At 39.2% G+C, this 23,141-nt stretch overlaps 1 protein-coding gene across 1 annotated transcript in view; it reads right to left on the minus strand.

Annotated features, from left to right (window-relative positions):
- dnah7 (dynein, axonemal, heavy chain 7) overlaps window positions 1–23,141 on the minus strand; it is an 84,731-nt gene that overhangs the window by 52,423 nt on the left and 9,167 nt on the right. The window contains exons 17-30 of the mRNA XM_067603086.1: window positions 20,538–20,678; window positions 20,022–20,389; window positions 17,667–17,853; window positions 11,098–11,291; window positions 8,642–8,840; window positions 8,244–8,384; window positions 6,978–7,190; window positions 6,751–6,860; window positions 5,403–5,571; window positions 3,890–3,992; window positions 3,028–3,155; window positions 2,536–2,748; window positions 1,467–1,565; window positions 822–1,070 (exon numbers count right to left, since the gene is read on the minus strand). Of these exons, the coding sequence (XP_067459187.1) occupies window positions 822–1,070; window positions 1,467–1,565; window positions 2,536–2,748; window positions 3,028–3,155; window positions 3,890–3,992; window positions 5,403–5,571; window positions 6,751–6,860; window positions 6,978–7,190; window positions 8,244–8,384; window positions 8,642–8,840; window positions 11,098–11,291; window positions 17,667–17,853; window positions 20,022–20,389; window positions 20,538–20,678 (2,514 nt within the window). The remainder of the gene's footprint in view (window positions 1–821; window positions 1,071–1,466; window positions 1,566–2,535; window positions 2,749–3,027; window positions 3,156–3,889; window positions 3,993–5,402; window positions 5,572–6,750; window positions 6,861–6,977; window positions 7,191–8,243; window positions 8,385–8,641; window positions 8,841–11,097; window positions 11,292–17,666; window positions 17,854–20,021; window positions 20,390–20,537; window positions 20,679–23,141) is intronic.

Raw genomic sequence — 23,141 nt, forward strand, 5'->3', positions numbered from 1 at the left:
AAAAAAAAAAAAAAAAACACAACAGAAAGGAAGAGAAAGAGGAGGGGGGGGTTGGACGTGATCAGTGGATGTGCAGCGACATGGATGACGATGATAAATGTGGCGTTCCCAGGCGTTCCATCAGCAGGCCTTCATCTGTCTCTTTGGTGGGATGCATCTCAGCCCTCTCAGCCATGTAAATACAACAAGCCAGTTCTGCTCGTCACCGTGAGATCGATAACTACTAAACAAAGACTACAGCTCTGACAAATTGGATGGATGTGTTTACTCGGGACAAACATGTAGCTGAGATAAGCCTTGGATATTGAGTGTAACACATATTTTCACTTGACATGAAGGTTTATGATTTTTTACAGATTGAGCATTTTATGTCCCAAGGACTCAGGAAACTCCTTCAAAATTCATAATAAAATCCAATTAAAAAATGCATGGTCAACCATCTGAAAATAAGCCTTCTTTTTTTATTTCTGACAGATTGACCTGGTCAATACCTGACACAAATATAATAGATAGGTTGGACTCCAAGGACAACTACATGAACGCAACCAAGAAAATAAAGTGGTTTAACGTAGCTATTGATCATGACTTTGTGCCTCGTAAGCAATCAAGAAATATAGTAGGCTGGCCTCACCTGCCGTTTTCTGTCTTTGTTCCCTCTCCACTTCTATTGCCACTATCTTAAACATCTGTATCCTACTTTTCCAACCATTACAGGAAGCATTTGCGGCTATTACTTCTTGATACCAATTGTCAAAGGATTTCAAGCACAGCCTCCACCTTCCGCTACAACTTACTGTGCAGATTTAAACTGTGAACCGTACCTTTTCACAAATGTCGTGAAGGGCTGCTGCCAGCACACGATAGGCATTGGTCTTGCCTCCAAAGGGTTCACCCACCAGCATAAAACCGTGCCTCACTATCATCATCTCATAGACCTGCAGGATTTTCTCAGCGAAGAAATCTGTGACTTGCAGGTTCATGCGCTGGCAGTTTTCCTCGATGGCCTCTAGCAGAACACGGTAATCTCGTTTTGGGAGTTTAACCCCAGGGAAGAGGTCAGAGGTAATACCCTTGGATGAGAAGATAAAGTTGTTGGAGAACAGTCAGGGAGGCATATTGTGGCTGAATGAGGGAACACAATACACAGGCTTAAATGCAGTTTTAAACACAACACAACAGCGTAAACAAACGAACAAAATCACTCAGATGCATACACACACTGACTGTGAGATCTGTTGAGGGGCGAGGACAGTTATACAAATGATGGGCACACACACAAAAAAAAGTGTAAACACTCATTAACTCTCACACACATAAATTCCAGTGAACTGTTCTGACTCAAACAGACTTAAATTATCCTTGTGCATTGTGGTTCCAAATGAACTGACTGGAATAAACATGGGCTGACATCAGTTGATGTGCATCGCTCCATTAATCAAGACAGGAGGAGCTCCACTCTGTCGCACCTCAAATAGCTTCAGATCATGAGCCAGGAACTTGGGCAGATTGACATCAATAATGGATCTCAGCAACAGGGTGTCTTCATTCTCCTCTGGAAATGTGAGCTGCAATGCAACAAATCCACACCCATAGAGAAGAGGAGAAGAGAAAAATATGAGGGAGGGAAAAAAAAGGCAGATGATGAGAGAAATACACAAAATTGGAACATGTAATGAGAGGCAGGTGAATCATGCGGGTTCATGAAGAGAAATTTCACTAGAAAGTCTCTCTGTGTCGCATGTGGCTGACAATCACAACCAGTCAATTTAAGAAGAGACAGCGGATAGTAGCTGTAACTAGAGGTCTAAACACACACCTCTCTTTTCCTTAAGTACATTTTAAAAAGGCAGAAAGGTTAATGTGTCAGCTGAGCTTATACAGAACCTGATGAAAAAATTATATCTATGCATTAGGTCACCAACATGGGGACATATCTACTGTTTGTATAAATGAAGGTGCTTGTTGATAACTTTTTTCTTCTGACAGCTCTTTTCTTGCTCTCACACACATCACTGCACTCTACAAAACAGGTTGTCATGTTGTGTTTGGGAAATAAGACGGATTGGGGCCGATACTCAGATTCTTAAATGTGTGTGAAAAACTACTCCTGTGGAGTGGATAGCAATTTTACAATCCAAATAGTATAAACAGAACTACCAATATATATAACTCAAACATACTTGCAACAAATGTGCTTCTTCTGCATTAAAAATGTAATCAAATCTGTTTTGAAGATGAGGCAAGCAATTTCACCCAACCATGTGCATTTTCGCCTTTTAATTTACTTTCAGCATCAGACACCAAACAAGAGCTGAGAAAAGTTGCACCCCAACTGAGCACTTTTCTTGCTATTTGTCCTTTAGCTGGATGATCAAGTACTGTTCTATTCTTACTGAAATGCTCAAAACTGTCACAATAAAAGTATGAGGCATTACAAAATGAAAACAAACCACAAAAGACATGCTCATAATGGCATTATAAATGGAAAAATGACAAAGAATCCCATTATATCAAAGTTAATCTGTTTTGAGATACCTTGAGGTTTCCAGCAGCAGTCAGCACAGACTTAACTGCCCTCATCCCATAGTCATAGTGATGCTGTGAGGACAGCTGCTCCGAACACAGTCGATAAGTGGCCACAATTTTCACCGACAGGGGCCGTGCAGTTACAAAGCCGCATGAGTAAAGCACAATCTCCGCGATCATCGCATAGTCCGGTACCATCATAGCCACGGTCCTGAACAGAGCCTGGTGTGAAGAGATAGTTTTGTTGAATGGAAACATATTTTTTTTATTTCACAACCTTCTGAATTAAAGTTGTTCTGAAGTCATGAATATTTCTGATGCTGTTAAAGTTTTATTTTAGCTGTTTTTACGTCAGTAATGTTTGGAGACGGGCATAAAACAGGCCTGTATTTTGAACTAAGATTAGTCAAGAAACAGAACGTGCTGATTTTCAAACTCCTAAATTATGTATGTAAATATGCTTCAAACACAGCGTTATAATCTTAAAGAAGAACATGATACCTTGAGGTTGTCCGGTAGCTCAGAACGACCAGCATAGCCAGGATTCATGGTAATGAACACAGCACAGGAGGGGTTCAGTTTTAGCTCTGTCCCTTCAAACATCAGCATCTCACTGTGGGCAGCAATTCCTGGACACACAGATGCATTTATACAGCATGTATTTGTTGTATCCCTTTGTGCATTTTAACTTTGATGAAGACTCAGTAGTGTGAAAACATTAGTCTGTCTGCACTATTAAAGGCTGAAAAACAATCAGCGTGCTCTGTTCTTTATTCCCTCTGCAGTTTAACAACACTTAACATATATAAATGTAATCAAACTTAAAGGGTGCTGCCTCTGTTGCCATTTCTGTATTATGAACACACTCTGGGAAGCAGATCTGTAGACACCATGTCCGCCCTATCTGTAGATGCAAAATTCACGTACCCATCATAGACAGATATCATGGGCCTGTGCACACCCAGCTATGAAAACAAATACAAATGCAGAGATTGTACAACATAAAACACCCTCAATCCATTGATTGGTCTTAAAACAGCATTGAAAAATCAGCAGTTTAGGTACAGAAACCTAACATTTCAAACTTTAGTTTCGGGTTAAGAAAAACCTGCATACCCCTTTGACATCTTATGATGCAAGTCATTCGACGCCCAAAGCACACATAGGACACGCTGCTGTGCTTGCTTGCAGTTCTGCTAGCCAGCCTACACAAATTGCCTGAGCTCAACGTTGCACTTCTTTGTGATCTAAAAATCTGTCTTTTTACTAGTGAGAATATGCCAGATTTTTTTTCTGGTAGACTGCCAATTTATGCAAAGATCAAAAGAAACGAATGCCAAAATGTCAAAAAAAAAGTACAAACCTCTCTGTATGGTGAGAATCTGTTGAGCCACCACAGACAGCACCTCCAAGTCAATACGGTTAAACTCATCAAAGCAGGCCCAGGCTCCACAAGACAAAAGGCCCTGGCCACACACACACACACACACATCACTACATTAATGCAAATTTAAAAAGTATTTATGAGCTACTTCTGCCTGTGTGTGTGAGGTCTATTTCGGTACGGCAAGTGGGAGGACATTTCAGTAGGGCGTAAGCAGTTTCACTATAAACAAAAATATGATTTTTTTTTGCAATCATTTAATCTGGCCCTTGTGGGCTTGTGTGCTTCCCATGTTTGAGGCACACAGAGAACTATAATCACATGACATTGATCAATTGCAGCAGAACTGAGAGGCAGTGAACAAAGCCCCCCTGACTGGGGCATCGGTGCAATGCTATTTTTGAAAGGGCAAATCTTAATATTCTACAGATCTTGAAATCAGAAAAATTGCGGCAGGAGCAACGTACGTGTAGAATTGACTGCATATATTTTTATTCATATAATAGTAGGCAAGCAACTGTACTCCATTATATTTGTAAGGACAGGTTGAAGTGGTGTGTAGAGACTGACATTTAAATGTGTGTGTGCCATTCTGGGACATGAATAAATAAGAATGTGAGGGAAATCAAACTCCTGTGTCACCTTCTATTATCAGACTCTTTGAAGTGCTGATAGTTGTGCCGGTAGGATATTCCCAGGTGGAAGTGCTTCTGGCATACTTCCATCAAAAGGAAGAGGGCAACAACATGGGAATATCTACTTCTGTTTCACTATCAGAAGTAAAACATTTTTTGTATGCTTTTAGTTTCACTGGTGTGTAGGAAAGGGGCTTTTTAGTGCCTTTTTAGTGTGTACCTGTTTCACTGGTGTGTGTGTGTGTGTGTGTGTGTGTGTGTTTGTGTGTTGACCATCTACCACAGACTCCCTGAGGCTGAACAAAAGTAATCCCTCTCAATCATCACTTATGACCCACTGGCAGTGGGTGGCGGTGTATGTATCTACAGAGACCCTTCCCTCTGCTTGTATTTTCTTATTATTTTGCTGTTTTCAGGAAGTTTCTGAGCTTCACGCTTTGGGCAGTGGGTGTGTAGCCTCCAGCCAATAACAGCATAGAGGCTGTGAGTGTGGGACTCTATAAAAACGTAGGGACATAGACGCGAGTAATCTACAAAAATGGCGTCGTTGTACTGCTTGTTCAACAGTTATGGCAGCTAGCAGTCATAGTCGACTTGAGTAAAGTATAACCTAAAGTCTGTTTCTTTCTGTCTGCTGTGGACTCTGTGCTCTGCAGCAGACTGTTGTCCACTCTGTGTGTGTGTGTGTGTGTGTGTGTGTGTGGCTCAGCCCCGCCCTCATGCATACAGGCAGAGAGCAGAGGAGAGAGACATTGAACCAGGAATGAGGGGCCGACTTTGAATGTTGTGTTTTCAAAGAGCAACTGACAAATCCTGTACAGTATGCCTTTAACTCATGGTAAGAAAACTGCACTCACTTTGAAGAACTTTCCCAGAGCGATGTAGTCCAGTCCATCGGAGCAGTTAAAGACCACACACTGCTTGGCCACAGCTTTGGCCAAGTCTTTAGTTGTCTCGGTTTTTCCTGTGCCAGCTGGGCCCTCTGGGGCGCCTCCCAAATGGAGGTGGAGGGCACCAAACAAAGTGCTGAGAGAGGAGGAGAACAGACAGGAAAAAGCTCATGTAACACCTTATGGCATGTCAGTAATTAATATACTATGTCTTTATCAGCAGAAACATGTAAAAAATAGGTTCGCTGTAACTCATGCTTGCTGACAGAGCAGACTGAGACCTTCACTGCAGGGAAGCTTTTTGAAGCTGTGAGGTTATTGTAACATTATTGAGTGCTAAGCTTTCAGACACACTTGAACCTCCTTTTTCTTTCTCTCTAAATATATTCTATATACTGTGATGTGGGAAGTTTTAATAGATGTAATGCACTGCCATGCAGGAACCTTACACATGACTTATTGACTAAATTAACAAGCCAGTCCAGCCAGTGAGGTAGATTGTTGTTAAGATTTCCAGAATAAAATCTAAAATCTGGCCCCGTGATGTGGCATAACTACACTGTATATGTATACATGTCATTGTCCTGAAAGGTATGGAAAATAAATGGATATAAATGGTTGCCTATGTTATTGTGATTTTGTCATTTGAACTAGATTTCTTTATGATTTTCAACATTTCTCACAAAATACAAACAAAATATTTATTACACAACATAGATTTTTTATCTATGCTGTGTGAAATAAACAAATATATACATAACGTCTTTATCAATTAAACTTAAGCCTTTCACAGTGGTTTGTTTGATATGTTTTGATTGATTTATGATTTTTATTTATATATTTTTTTCTTATTTATAATTTAAAAGAATATAACATTAATCTCATCACAGCAAGAGCAGATGGAGTGGCCGTCTCCTTAGTGAGACAGCAAAAAGTCCAGCAATGGTCTTTAAAAACTTGGCAAACTGCCCAAGCAGCTAGCTGGGGAGCAGTGTGAAAAACACATGCTCTAACAAACAGGTCTGATGAACATCAGTTATTTCCAGGTACACTGCAAGGAAGAACTCCCAGTAGCACAGCAACAACATACTGTAGCTTTAAAATGACATAAATTAGAAGATGGACAAGAACAGATGAGAATTTATCATTTAAAGCAGTGAAAGAATGCAGGAAGTGTTCTTGTGGACAGAGTGATGAGGTAGATGACTGATTAACATATACTGTAGGTGTAGGGACACCTGTACCTATCTCCAACATGGGATTTGTTGAGTCATTAGACAGACAGAACATTTAAACAGTTGTGTAGTTGCTTTACCGGTAGCAGCGGTCAGTGAGCGGGGTAATGACCAGACGTGGAGTGTTGCCCAGATACTCATAACCATATGGCAAACCAGCATTGATCATCTTGGTCTGGAGGTGGTTCTCCTACACGGGTTGTGATGCAGAATGCAGAAGTAAATCACTAAGTACTCATTATGAGTGAAAATGAATCCCCACTCTCCCCAAACACTTGTATCAACCCTCCCTACCCCTTTCACATACCACCCAGTAGTAGCGCAGTTGGCTAAGCCACTCAAAGTCGTTCTCGTCATTTATTCCCTTTTGTACCAGTGTAGCCAGCACATCCCTGGCATGGACGTCCAGCACAACCAGAGCTCCAAGGGTCACCCGGTTCTGCTTGGACAGCTTCCCACGTACAAGCGCAACAATGTCGTCAATCTGTCTATTGTTCTGCTCCAGATAGGCGTCTAGGGCCTGAAGGAGACAGGCATGATTAAATGGAAGGTAGTGCATGTTGGAGTTTGTCAAGACAGAAGCAGAATGCTATATCAAGACCCCATCTATAAAGTGAAGGTCACAAGCTTGATCCCTACAACAACTACTAAGTCCATCACTGTCAAGATGTCCACGAGAAGGAGACACCACACCTCTCTGTCTTTTATAAGTGCTATTGCTGGATGGGCATGATCTTCACCCTATAATATGAAATGCACAAATCCCTGTGTCTTGAAGGATATTAGATATTAAAAGAAAAACATATCCTGTGATACATGGGGATTTTCTAGATTTTAAAATAGCATTATACCGCAACGTGTTACGGCAGCAGACCTCTTCTGACTACATCAACTAAATACGACAAGTCAGCTAATGAGCTGTAGGCGCTCTTCATTTGATGTGACAGATCTATTTGTTTGTAATCCTCATTCAAACCAGCTGTTCATATATCACCTCAGCCGCTGTGTTTAAGTTCAGGTGGGTTCAGTTCAGTAACACATCTATTGTGGTGGAAAGGTAATCTATTTGTCATGCAATCTATCCAAGAGTAATCAGACTTTGTTGACCTCATCTCAAGAACCATTTAAATCTTGTTTGGACTGTTCCTCATATTTTTGTCATGGATACAACTTTGATAAATACATCATGCAACTTCAGAGCATACTGTAGATGATGGGTTTCAGATATTTGTCAGAGGCAAGAAAATGCTCGCCTGCTTTTGCATTGACAGGATTAAGTATGAAAATCTGTATTTTTTCCCAAAGTACAAAGGATCATGTCTTATCATCTTATCTTTGAAGGTTGTAAACACGCAGAGGGTATGCTTAAGTCTGATCTATAGAGACACATTTTCTGGTTGCTTATTGGACTCTGAAAATACTATTTCCTTGAGGAAGAAAGTGTATTTGTAGCCTTGATATTTTCCCAAGACCCATACACTATGAAAAAAGACTCTTACCCCAACCCTAGGTATGCAGACTATAAATCAGAATACATAATACAAGTTAAGAAATAAAGTCAACACTGGATAACCTTTTGTCCTGAACTGATGGCTTCATGGATATCCTTCGTCCAGTAGACCTGTGAGACGCACAGCACAGTCTGGCCTGGCCAAGCACGCACCCAATCAATCCTCAGCTCACTGGGATATGCCTTGATAGCCTCCCCAATTACCTAAAATGGACAGCAAGAGGGACAGCAGCTTTATTTACCTGGCTCCTGTATCCCCGAACATGTTAACAAGGCTATTGGGAGAAGACCTGCATATGCAGGCTCAACTTTGGTGGCAAACACTGAATCACACAATAGATCAAATTCCCATCACTGGTTCTATATAAAAAAAAAGTGTTAATCTCTCATTCAAACAATACAAGAAAAAATATGCATTTACGTGCTTAAAAAAAATAGTGTAATAATGATCCACAAAACACCTTATGCAGGGAGGCAATCATGCCATTCTCTAGTTCCAGAAGCCACTTCTCCACCTGGCCCCTGGCTTTGGAGGTGGAAATTATGTCTAGCAGCTGCACCATTTCGCCCTCACTGCTCTTTATGTGGGTGATGTCCAGCACATCAGTGAACACCACGCTAGCAATTCCTTCAAAGCACTTCTTCAGATGAGGCTGCACCCTGGAGGAAAGAAGGACAAGAGAATGGAATCACTTTGGTAATGTCAACAGCACAGTATATCTCATCTAATGTCCGAGGTATCTCTTGCATTGGCCCTCCACACAGTAAGTGCCATCTTGTGTACATTTTATGGGCTTTCCAATATGAACAAAGACACTCACCACCGCAGCATAGATCTATTTCCATTTACACCAATGTAGCTATTTACACTTGGCTGCATAAATGCCAAGGAACGTGATTGTGTATTGGGTTGAGAGCTTTGACAAAATGCCTCTGAGTGCACAAAAGAACTGTATATCAATGAATTTAGTGTAGACAATGACAGAGGACTACAGCTGTTGATGTTGAGCTGCTTCTGTGCTGCTTTCCCTGCTCAGCCAGCCAGACAAAGGGTAAATTGTCAGTATGTGTTTGGATCAATATCACCCAGACACATTTCTGTGCTGTAATGTACTGTATGTGCAGAATGAGAAATGTTCTTATTTTGGTGACTCCTAATGGTTGGAAATGGATGCTGATTTTTGACTTCTCAAAAAAATGAAGATTAAAAGATGGAATTTCTATGGATTTGTAATGCTCAAGGGCAAGATATTCTAAAACATGTTAGAGCTTACTTGGGAAAGTGTGATACAGTCCAGTTACATCCCTGAAACCTCCAGAAAATGGCGCTCATGACTCACTAGGCAGTGCAATAAATTTTCTCAATGTAACTGGCAGCCCGGGAGGCTTATAAAAGAAAAGATAGCCAGATAAGACAGTGATGCATGAGTGAAACTTTTTTCTGTCTTGCCCAGTTGTTTTTTTGATCATTCACACCGTGTTCAGTGTAGTTTGCTTTTCAAAATCTTTGTCTTTGTTCTTGGCCTCAAGTGAAGTAAATTAAGTGAAGTGTATTTTTCTTGTTGAATGGTCATATTTTGTTTGTTTTTATTTATTTATTTTTTTTTTCTCTATATTAATTATTTGTTCTCTGTGCAATGCTGTTGTGTTGTAAGGATTTAAATCCCATTTTTATTTATTTTACTCTACCCTTTTATTAATTTTCCCCTTGATCCTCACAACTATGTCTGTGTTCTCATTTGATTGTATTTTTCAGTGAAGCACTTTGGTCAACTTTTGTTGTATTTAGATGTGCTCTATTAATAAATTGACTTGACTTGAATTGTTGTTTTAACTTTTCTTGAATGTTGCACATTACAAAAAGTCTTTGTTCTTCTTTAAAGTGCTTCATCATTATCATTTTTCTCATGCTTCAAATTGTAGGCATATCATGTACGGGAATATTTTTTATTTATTTACTTTTTTTTTTTTTCCGCATTTATATCATAGGAATATTGTGTCAATATGCACAGAAACCTTCCTGTAAATAGAAAATAGGAACAAGTGGTTCAATAGTAAATACAGCATTAACTTTAAGGCTAGTAATCAAAATCATTGAAAAACCAAACTAGTATTTTCCCCTCTACGGCCTACTCAACACCCGGCTGACACCCATTATTACAGAAATCCCATCTTTATAGAAGACTTGATGACTGTGTGCATCTGTACTGATGTGATGAGCATTCTCAGCAGATGAAGAGAGAATACAGGGAAAGTAGAGTGAAAAGGACAGGAGAAATAGAAATAGCAGAGAGTAAGAGGCTAGAACATCTTTCGTCTGGAAACACATTCATTATTAACCAAATGCCCTGGGTGAAATGAGACATGGCTTGATTATCAGTGAGGATTTGGCTTCTGGGGGAACCACAGTAGAGGTAAAGTAGGCCTGAGTGCTGTACGCATAAAAAGATGAAGAGCTGTTACAGTAAATTGCCCTGGTTAGCTGAATAATTGTTGTCCTGAACTCAGTTTTCAAAAGGCCACAATTCTTTTCAGTGTTTGTCTATTTCTATTTACATTTGTTGCTTTCACATCCTGAAAGTTTTTTTTTAATGGAAAATGGTCTTTTCTTTGCTACATATTATGGTGAGAGGCTGGTTTAAATTTGAGTTTATCATTGTCTAGACTAGTTTTAACTATAGAGTTGAGTGAACAGGAAATATCCTTCAATTAGTCATTTAAAACTTAGTCAGTGAGTGGTTCCCTTAGAGTGGGCTACTGATGGACAGTCAAGTATTTTACTAGCGACCAGCTAAGGTGCTGCTTATCATGACCACTAGGGGTATTCTAATTACACATAGAAACTGATGCTGCTAGTTGTAATCAGGGATAACAATTAATGTAATAAAATATCATTATAATTTTGCATCATGTTTACCTTGTGGGATCCTTGGTCTCAGAGAGGATTTCCAGCAGTTCCTCATTGGATAGGAAGAAGAACCGAGGGAAATAGAGGCGCTTCTTCTCCAAGTAGTTATTAAGACCTTTGAGGATCATCTCCAGAAGCTCATTGGACTTTTTTAGTCTTTCCAGCATCTTGTCAATGGCTATCACTGCCAACACGTGCTTGTCCTACCACAGACAAAAAGCAAAAGGTCAGTTTGGTCAAGTATTTTCAATTTACTTTAACAGGATGAAGAATGACAAGCATCAATGTATTTATATATAACATATAATACAATATAGGCTGGAAATATACTGTACATTTTTTGTTTGTCAAGGAAAAATATGACGGGAAGATGGTATGTTGTGTTCATATATTTCCAGAAGTGGAGTGTTGTGACTGCTACCTTGAAGGTAACACTAAAACACTGCAATATTTCCTTTAGGAACATCCACTTTATGTTCAGCAATAAGGCCCACTTGTCACACAGTGCTCTGAAAAAAATCTACGATGGGACAGTAATAGAGACTTCACCTGAGGCCTGTCTAGCACCAATGAAATATTTCAGTTGATATCATCTCACTAATTTAATATCCTCTAGATCTGTCACCCCCAGGAAGCACCTAAATAAAAAGTCTATCTAATCTTCAGAGTTGGACAGGGAATGCCTGAACCTTCTCACATGAAGACACTGGCAATTCTAAAATGAAGCACACAGCTTGATATCATCCTCTGAATGGAATTATGTAAGGTGGAGGAAGGAGCGTAATGCACAGCTAGTGAGGAGCCAAAGTAAAAAGCATGGAGCAACATAATAACCCACCATGTCTGCCTTTTATCCCTGACAACTCTTAAGAGAAATGAAAAGTAAAGATCTTCAAAGTATCATCTTTGTTTTGTTGCTCTGCAGTTTTTTCATCATCATGAACCCGGTCAAACTATAAATTATTATTCAAAGACCATTTCACCCCTAAAGACCCCGTAACAACACCCCTCTTCTGAACAATGCAGCGCTTGTCAACATGGTTTCTGGCTTTTGAAAAGAGGAATAATATAAACTATAAAGAAAACTGCTAGCTAGCTAGCCTATAGAAATGTTGATGTAGTTTGCATCTTTGTTTAATATAATCAGTTTGTTTTGAGCAATAGCTTTACTAAATATATGTGCGGTTGTAAATCAACAAAAAATACACATTGTCGATATGATGTTGCCATATAATACAGCAATCTTATAAGAGTGTATACAGTAGATAATCAGTGTCAGGCAGTGTGTGTAATTTCATAAAACCTGACCCTCTGGAAAAATTACAATCAATATGTTGGAAAAGCAACAAAGAAGTGAATGCATTACATAACTTTCATATGTTTGCTGTTTTGTACCCAGAGTCACTGTCCAGGTGTAGTCAATGAAAGACACTTTTAATCTCCTCAAGTTCTGTTCAACAGTATGTTGTGGAACACCAAAGGCTATCTAGCGTGGGATAATATATATTTTTTTTTATCTCTCATGATTGCTATTGATTTCTTATGATGACTGAAGTGGAAGCAGTGGCTTTCGACTCATGCCAAGGTGACTCTTTTATCCTCTGGGCACAGCTTCCAGACCAAGTAATGAACAAATGATAAAAAATGAGAGATTAAAACCATTTTGGACTTTTTTTATGAGGCAATAGTCAGTATAACAGACTTAAGTTACAGTAACTGACACTCACTTTCAAAGCTAAATCAAATGATCAGACTCATTAGCCAAGCCAAAGCAGAAGATACACAGACAAAAAGCCTGATTTGATTGTGTTTCAATGGGCCATACAATTATACTGGCTAAGGGTGTCTGATTGATGAACATGGATTCTAGCATTTCATAAATTTTCATCAGACTTGTAATTTTGGCCCATTCCTTAAGAGGGCAATGTAATAAGAGGGCTATTTTTATATTCAGTCTGCCAGTGGAAAGCTATTAATGAGCACACTGAAGGGATAATAATGCTCTAATGTGTGTATTATGTGTGATAATGTAGTTTTTATGCACCAAACAGATGGCCTCAATAGGGGACAGAAACTGTCAACAGCTGATATAGCAGGTCTGCAATCTGTGTGGGCAAAAATGTAACGTAAAAAAAGTATTTTTCTATGTTCTCACACACACCCCCAACATCTAAGACAAAGAATGACTTATGTGTTCAAGGCAAATTCTGCAGAATATTATATGTGCATGAGTGGGAGTGTAATATTAAGTGAGCTATTTTTCACTGACTATTATTTTGTTATTATTGGGTGAATCCATCATTCTATTAGTAAACAATATGTCAGTCATGTTCTCCATGAGCTCAGAGGTTCAATTGTTTTTCCCTTCCTAGGCTCATTAGAGGGGGCAAAGTTGTGGTGTGCTGCATAGTTAAAAGGAAACAGGTTCACAGAAGTAAGTCTTATAAATTGATTTGGTCCTGTTTTTATCTGCAATTGTGCATGCAATAGTGGATAAATGACACATTACAGCAGGCAATAAATAAAAAATGGAGTGGAGTGGAGTGAAGGAAAATGAAGCTGGCATGTGGAGGTTGTAATGCGCTGGAGGATCAGTGGATCTTGAGCAGCTCCCAGTGGTTGATTTGATGACAACAGCCTGGGCAAAAAAATTAAGCACTTACAGTACCAGTCAAAAGTTTGGACACACTTTCTCATTCAAGTGAATGGGAAACTGTGTCCAAACTTTTGACTGGTGCTGAATGTGATTTGTGGGTAGGAGATCTGAACTGTAGCCTGCTTTTTTTCTTCAACTGCTCTGTGGTAGTATGGAGTTGAGATGATTTCAATTTCATGCACTGCTGATCAGTGCTATAGACAAGGTGAAGGGATGTGTTGTTTGTCAGAGTTTGATGCAGTACGAGCTAATGCAGAGGGGTGGTTTTACTCTGTAACTTGCCTACATGGAATGGTGAATTAGCATTATTGGATTTACATGCTGCAAGAAATCAGGAGATTAGTACTGCCTTATAATCATATTCATTCATGTTTTGATTTTATGATACAAACTTTACACTGACAAACCTTCTTTTTAATTAAGCCCTACCCCAGCTGCTGAGATACCCTAAAACACATGGACATGATAATTAAGTCATAGAGCAACATGTTTTGATGGATTCCTTTCTCGAAGAGACTTTAATTTATTCTTGTGGGGTTTCAAGAGATTGACAGTAAGCAAAGGTAAGGTAAGATATAAAAGGTGTACAGATATTCAAACCATGGTTCTTTAAGGTTTTTAAATTCCTCTGTCCTTGTTTAGTTAATATTATAAACCACTCTCTTTTATCAGGATGTGTCCACAGCTATTTTAAGCAGGCTATTGTTCAACCCTTGTTGAAGAAACCTAACCTGGACCCCTCCCTGCCAGTGAACTATAGGCCTATTTCTAAACTCCCTTTCTTTTCTAAAGTTTTAGAAGAAGTTTTAGTTTTGGTTGTTGAAAAGCAAACACTGGATTTGCACAGGGTGTTCGACAAATTTCAATCTGGTTTTCGTAAACTACACTCCACTGAAACGGCTTTCTTTAAGGTTTCAAATGGCATCCTAATGGCTGCAAATGCTGGAGAGTAATTTTAATTTTATTGGACCTTAGCTGTGCATTCTATACTGTTGACCACCACATATTAATCCACAGGCTAAAACACCTGGTGGGCATTGCTGGGACTACATTAGAGTGATTCTCCTCCTATCCCACTGATAGGACTTTCTCAGTCTCTGAACTTGTGTTGGACACGGCTGCTGTATCATGTGGCATCCCCCAGGGATCAGTCTTGGGGCCTATTTTATTCTCCTTATACATGCTTCCACTAGACAGATTATTAGTAGATTCAGCAACATCTCCTATCATTTGTACGATGATGACATCCAGTTATATTTTTCCTTCAAACCTGATGATCTCGACCGACTGTCTGTATTAAACAACTGTTTAAATGCAATCAGAAACTGGAAGGCAAATAATTTCCTGTAGTTAAATGCAGATAAAACTGAAGTCTTGATTACTGATCCTTCATTCAGTGATCAGGCAGAACCTTGGTGCCTTATTCTCATCTTCTCAGTCTAGTCTGCATCATCTTGGTGTGATTTTTGACCAATCCATGAGTTTTGATATTCATATTAGGATGCTGACTTGATCATGTTTCTTTCATTTAAGAAACAGCCAAACTCAGATCTGTTGTGTCAAGAGCTGAAGTGGAGATGCTAGTACATGCTTTTATCTCATCACATTTAGACTACGGTACTACTCTTTTTATCTGCCTTGATAAATCTTCCTTGGACTGTTCGCAAACCATCCAAAATGCTGCTGCTCAGCTTTTAACACGATCCAACAGATGGTCACTCATCGCACCTATTTTAACCTCTCTGCACTGGCTTCCTGTTAATTCAAGAATTCATTTTAAAATCTTGGTACTCACTTATAGAGCCCAACATGGCCCAGCTCCACATTATATCTTGGACCTTCTGTACCCTCACACCACTAGCCAAGCTCTTAGGTCCTCTAACCAGGGTCTTTCAAGTGTCTGACACATTTTAAGGCTCAGGGATATTGTGCATTAATAGTGTCCAAATACATTTGAGGTCTCTGGACTCTTTTAAAAAGCATTTAAAAACCCATCTGTTCAGGTAGGCATTTAGGTAGCATGTGGCATTGTTGTTTTAACTTGTGTTTTATGTCTGTTTTTCTCCCTGTGTGTTATATCTGTTGTTTATCTTTGTTTTATTCATTTGACTGTGAAGCAGTTTGTGACTGGTGTCTGTGAAAGGTTCTATATAAATAAACTTAACTTACTTTCTTACTTACTTCATTTTCAAAAATGTTTGATTTTCTTCAGCGCCCTGAAACTACATTATTGTCTCACTGAACAAGAAAACAGCAACATTAAACAGCTTATTTACTTTCTGATTAAATTCACACAGCAGGTAACAATGAAAAATCCTCCCCAATTGTCTAAACCCATTACCGTAACTAAGCGGCTGTGCAAAAGCTCACCAGGTTAACACAATACAAATATTCAGAGGTAATATCATACACATCAGGAAACTCTCTTGTGACATAGCCATGCTTAATCATATTGATGCACATCTATATTAAACTACATGTCAATTAAACTACATGTAACTTACAAAGCTCAATTAACTAAAAGAAATAGGGCCCTATTTTCCTGAAAGTGGTTGATCACAAATACAAAATCGAGACACCTGATTGTGACAAACTAATTACAGCAATTTTGGGCACTAGCAGTGTTTCGCCTGTACAAGCGTACACATTAACAAACACACAGGCATGTGCACACAAATGTAAAAAGCACTGCACTAACATCTGTACCAAAATGCTCCATAACACTGCGTACACAACGCATAGTGGACAAGACAGTACGCATTCACATCTGTGTGTGCAGGCTCCCTGTCCCTTGGCGACCTCATTTTCTTTGTGGCTCAGTATGGCCCTGCCCCTTCCAGACAAAATCCATAATTTCTATTTGATGGTGCAGTCAGGCTGGGCTTTCTGGAGGACACTGCCTGAAATTGATGTGTCTCATTTCAGGTCTACTGAGGACGCCAATTACCCTTTGGAAACTCTTTGAGGATGCTAGTGCAACACTCACTTTCTATTCCCGTTCTGTTGTTTCTGTCTTGCTCTCTATTCTTTTCCTACTGATTCCCTCCCCTCTCTGCACTGCCGTTCCTTTCCTATCTCGGTCTAAATAGTTCTTTCTGCTTGTGCTGTATCTTCCTGCTCCTCTTGTTTTCCAATGTATTTCTACCTCACCTTCTTCTGTCACTATCACTGTTGTGCATGTGTGCACATATATGTGTTTCGAATCCGTATTTGCAGCCCAAGCCACAGGAATCCGGTGTTACAAATAATGAGATATAAAAAAAGAGAGAGAGAAAAAATAAGAAAAATAATGCAGCAATGGCTGCTTTGAGGCTACATTCTCAAAAATAATGAGTTCTTTTCAGCTCTACCTTATCTGCTGCCTTTGAACAAAAAATTCAGCTTTTTTTCTGACTTGACCAACACAGTTTCTGATCAAGCTTGCACCTTGTCATTATTTCCAACTATTGGTTCTTATTAGCACAGTTACAAAGGATCATTATCACTCCAATTAATTAGAAATTCTCAAAATAAATCAGCCATTCTGTTTGTAAATTCCTGTACATGATATAACACTGATGTACAACCCACAGCAACAAACCTTTAGTCAACCAGCATTTTCCTTGGTACTTAGCAGTTTCTTTGTTCTGGCTAACTCCTACTGGCTGGTCTTTTTAACCCAGTGATCTCACTATCTGTTGCATGCTATAGAATGATGTCTCCTGGAAGCAAAGATCAGCCAGGAGAGGGACAGTTCAGTACTCTGCTTTTAATAGTAGATGAGCTCTTCCCCCAAAACAGGGGTGTTTTAGAGTCTTTTAGCTGGGCCACAGGTGTCAGCCCTATAAATGCAAAAGTCCAGCCATATACTAGGTTTTGGCCTAGTCTTGTTTCTATTAAAGAGGGTCTCTAAAGAAAACAAAATCAAATAAAAAAAACTTACCAGTGAAACTTGTTTCATGGTGTCCCTCCAGGTTTTGTCAACAGTTGTGAAACGGCGTCCCTCTTCAGGCATCTGAGTCATGATGTCTGGGGAGCTGAATATAGGCTCCAGGTAAAGCCAAGTGGACTGCACCTTTAACCATTCATCCAGGATCTCTTGAAGGAGCAGCAACTTGCCCTCCCATTCCCTAGAATGAATCATAAAAATGATCACTACCCTAAGGTAATGAGGGTTTAGAAATCTTATTTGTGTATTTGTATTATCTTGCATTTAATGCCAGATATCCTCTAATCAAGAGTAACCATTAGTAGTAATGGTAGTTGGGATTTGTTGGAGGAGCACATTATAAAGGGAACTAACAACCTGACTTGTATTCTCACTGTGGTATCATCCTCTTCCACCCTCAAAACTAGATAATAGCATTATAAAGTTCTTATCTAATATTATAAAAAAGTTTATGAAAAACTTAGCAGTAACTGCTTTAGCATCATGCCCAATATGGCACAATACAATTTAAAAAACTGCACGAAATCCTGTTTCAAACTGTGTCTGACTGCAGCATTATATTGCAATAATCTTACAAATTATAGAGGATGGTGAAATTTTATCATTTGCTGATCTCAGAGGGAGATTAAAACTTAATAGTAATAAATTAATTTTACACAATGTTTTCCAAGTTTCACAAAAAATGTTTTAACTACAGTTCTGACACAGACAGACAAACAATTCAGGTCTTTAGATTGTCTGTATAGGTTGATCATTCATTATTTTACAAACTGCAGTGCTCCAGCTCAGACCCAGTGGGAGCAAGATTTAACAATGTAACTCACCTCTGCAGAGTGGGACGGAATATTGAGGGACTCTAGCAATATCTAAGTCAGTAAGATTCAGAGTTATGAAATTGAAACATTTACATAGACCTTATATTACACCCTTCAAAATAAAAAAAAAAATACTTTCATCCACATGCTGTGGCAATGCCAAGCAGTCAAGTTATTCTGGACAGAAATGACTAACTTACTGTCAGCATCTATGAATATAAGTCTCTGTTTGCCTGTTGGGGTTCAGGGCTGCACGGCTATTGTCAAAAAATCCAAGCAGCAAGCAATGCACACACTGGTAATGAATTGTAGCTCAACAATGAGTTTATGATATGTCAGCGTCTGTTTGAATTTTGTGGTAGCATATATTTCTGGATTTTATTGCAGTTTGTTTTGCCAACTCAGTCTGTGTGTCCTGTCCAAACGCAGAATATTCGTAAAACCCACACATCAGGAGTGTTTCACCAAACACAGAAATACTGTATTCAAATACAGTTCAAATACTCAGAGTGAAAACTAATGCTCAGACATTATTTGCAATTTACCCCAGTTTAATAAACAACAAAACTAAAAGCATCCTTAAAGCTGGAGTGCAGGACTTTTGTCTCCCCCTTCTGGCAGTGTGAGTAATTACACAAACACAGTCAACCCATGCTTATGTCATACATACACTGTTGTGGCTTTAAAACAATTGTTTTTAACATCACACAACTCCAGTGAAATGACTTGTTTCACTATCACAATGTGATCCATTTGGTCCAATAACATTTGGAAAGTCTAGAAGAGTGGCTCGATTAAATTATTTCATCCTGCTTCAGGTTAGCAGAGAGCTAACCAGAAGTTAGCGGGCTCGGCCAGCAGAAGTCTGCATTCATGCGTTCATCCATCCAGCGCGGGAATGTAAAACCTGACACCAGATTTAAAACTCTGGTATACTGTGAAATACAGAGAGATTTATCTCGCGGTGATAGGCTTAATCAGCATTGTGTGAACTTGTTTGACAAGGGCTTGAATATAACAGACGTTCATTTAAATGTAAAAGTTCCGCACTGCAGGTTTAAAGGTGCAGTTTGTAGAATTTAGCAGAATGGACTTGGCAGAAATAGAATATAATATTCATAATTATGTTTTAATTACTGTATAATCACCTGAAAATACGAATCATTGTGTTTCCATTACCTCAGAATGAGCTCTTTATATCTATAGAGGGAGCGGGTCCTCTTAGATGGTGGCCACCATATTGCACTGCCTACAGTAGCCCAGAACACACAAACCAAACTCTGGCTCTAAAGAGGGCCTTTCACATTTTCTGCAAGCTCCGTGGCCACCGTAGGTTCTCCTACATGCTTGGAAGGGGAGGGGGTATTCAGTGGGTTGCAATCTGCAACCTCACCACTAGATGCCACTAAATCCTACACACTGGTCCTTTAACATGAACAATTTCAACTAGCCCTACTATGTGTACTTACTTCATAACATTAGTGAATTGCTTTTCCAAACAGGATAAAGAAAATAATTCTCAAGCAAATCTTACCGTATCTCCACCTCAAAAGGTTTAATGAAAGGTGAGCCCCTCATGGTTTGCGTCTTCACAATGTGATCATCCAACAGCATCTGCACTTCATCCACAGATGACAGGATGGAAGTGCCCGTCTCTCGGTAGGCCAGGAGGCTGAACTCCATGTCACCCCACTCACTGGCCATTTTCTCCATGGCCTTCTCCAGGGAGTACTCCTTGCTGGCTGCCTCACTGATGCCTTCAAAGGTGCTTAGGTGCTCTTCCAGGTGCATGGATATGAAGTTAGCCACACAGGCACGGTCATCAACTGGCTGCAGGGAGATGCCAGCCACCTCCGCCATAGCATCCCAGTGGCGGTCACGCAGGCCGGGGTTGCACAGTACCTATCAAGATGGGAGGAGTAGGAGGGGAAAAAAGACATAGTGGAAATTTCAAGTTAAATTAAGATTTACTCAGCATGATATAATGACAAAGAAATTGAAATTATATTATTAAATCTATAGGTATAAAATATTTCTATTAGGGTCTTACCTGCACCATAGGAATGTGTTCTTTGAAGTCCTCCACCTTAGCCTTCATAGTGGTGGCTATGTTCAAGGCTTTGGGTACATCACCGAAGCCTTTCTCCAGCTTATACAGAGTGCGCCAGTAGTTGCCAACATCCCCTTCGACCTACATGGGGGGTTTCAGTCAGAAAAACAGACATCTTGTGGGTATAACAGACTGTTTTGTGATTGCTTACTGTTTAAAAGCTACTGATGCTGAGAGGTCACATGATAAGTTGTAAATGAATAAAATGAAAGTGTGCTATAGTGTTCTAATCGGTTGCTGTTATTGCCGGTGTTATGGGTGGTTAATAAGGGGGTAGCAGGTGTTTGTTGTCTTATATGGTTACTATGGTGTTTCAAGGCAGTTGCTGGGATGAATGGGGAAGTTACTATGGTAATTAAAGGTACAAAGGTACAACTATTGGTTGATAGGAGCTAGTCACCAGTCATGGCCAATCAGCTGAAAATCTGCCGTTTTCAATCAGTGGTTGATCGATCGGTGCATCTCTACAAACAACAGCTTTATTGTGAGCACCAATAATTTAAAATTGTTGGCTATCAAGGACCACAAATTCTCCAAATGCCACAAGGTGATCCGCATTGTACAAGGAAAGTCAGCCCTGGAGAAAATAGTTTCAGTGTGTGTGTGTGTGTGTGTGTGTGCGTAATAATGTGTGGCAGATTGTTAAAGTTCTCATGTTAAAAGACTCTTAAAGTTCAGACTTAAAGTGGATCTACAGTGCACCGCTGTTTCGGGGTCTGTATTTTGTTTTTGTGCATTTGAAGAGTGTGTGTGTGTGTGTGTGTGTGTGTGGGAGAGAGAATTATAAATGGATAACCATAAGTGAATATTAAAGCAATATTTTTTATGGGGGAAATGTGTGTTAGTTGTTTTTTTTTGTTTATTTTTTCAAAACAAGACAAACGTTACACAAAAGTTAGTAACACATAAAAGAGCGATTACAAAATGGTGGTTGGTAAAAAACTATGAAGTGGCTGGTAAAATTTAGATTACACCAGCCACTTTAATCGACTGACTGATTAGTTGATGGACAGAAAATGACTCTGCAAATAGTTTGACAATCCATCAGTTGTTTAAGTTAAATAAAAATGCCATTCTCTGTTTACAGCTTCTAAAATGTGAGAATGCTTTTCTTCATCATCTACAAATATTTCTGGCTTTTATAGACAAAATGATTAATCAAGAAAATAATCGCCAGATTAATCAATAATGAAAATAATTGTTGGTTACAATAATGTCTGCTTTCCATTTAGATATTTCAGGCCTTAGTTAGCTGGCTTACTTCATTAGAATTAAAGTTTCACCTGTGGTTGTCATGCTATGAGAAGACAAAATGGTTGCCCTAAGAAAACAATTGTCGCCTTGCTTTAACACACTGTTGTAGTCAAAAACAGAGACAAACAGTTCACTCACTTGCACTGTCCTTGTCTCCAATAAGCGAGCACATCCCACATAAATGCTATGTGTACACAGCAAGTTAAAGCAGAACAGACTGATATGTCACATGATAATATGACATACACTATTTTTGAATAGTTGAGTGTTCAATGCTCCATAAATGTCATTGTGTTTGTGACAGTGTGAAAGAGGCAGTTTTTAAAACCATGTAGCATTATTGTGAGTGATGGTTTTTACATTATTAACAGTTTAAAGGAGGAGAGAGAGCTTTCAAAGCTTTCAAAGGATACAGAATTTCAAACAAAGGATTAATTTAGATTCCTCTGTTACTGTTGGCAATCACCATTTATCTTTGGGCACAAACACCCACCATGAGTGCACAAACTCTAATAGACTGCAGAACAGTTTTACCCTTCCTTACACACATTGACAGGACTCAGTCACTCTAATAATGCACACTTGTTTTCATCACAATGGAGCAAAAATATCATATATCACCACAGTAAATCTGATCTCTTTTAACACCTACCCACTGCTCCTAGTGTTTAAGATGGGTCAAATGCAGAGGACAAATTTTGTTCCAATGTATGCGAGTGCTAAGAAATGACTATAAAGAAATCTTAATCTTAAATTAATGACTTAACACAAAAAAACAACTGTTGTTGCTGACAACAGGGCTTTGTGAGAAGTGGAAGGAAGCAAGCCTTTTCATGTTTATCTTTCTTCACTAACTGCCTCAGAAGGGCTCACACTGGATATCGTAATGCTACAAAAAACTGCAGTTGTTAATGACTATGACAGTTTGTGTTGAACTTTCATATTGTGTAACAGCCTAATCAACCTAAGCTTGTTGTCTCCTCATTCTCAGATTACAATGTACTCATACACCTTGCTAAATAAACTCAAGAGTGACTTCAAACATGAAAGGATTTTAAATGGCTTCCATAAACTTCCAATAACCGCATCTAAACATAACTAACTGAAGCTTTCTTTAAGGGACATTCAATAGTACAACAGTAAATCAGATTTCTGTCTTTCCAGCAACCCAATTAACACAGTTGAGGACTTCTAAGATCACATTCTAAGCAGCCCTGAAGCTGTAATGAAGATAAAGGATGTGCCTGTTAAGTGTTGAGTGCTTGCTGGTTAGATAAATTAACTTTTATA

Source organism: Thunnus thynnus, chromosome 11 (assembly GCF_963924715.1).
Source record: "Thunnus thynnus chromosome 11, fThuThy2.1, whole genome shotgun sequence".
NCBI classification, from domain to species: domain Eukaryota; kingdom Metazoa; phylum Chordata; class Actinopteri; order Scombriformes; family Scombridae; genus Thunnus; species Thunnus thynnus.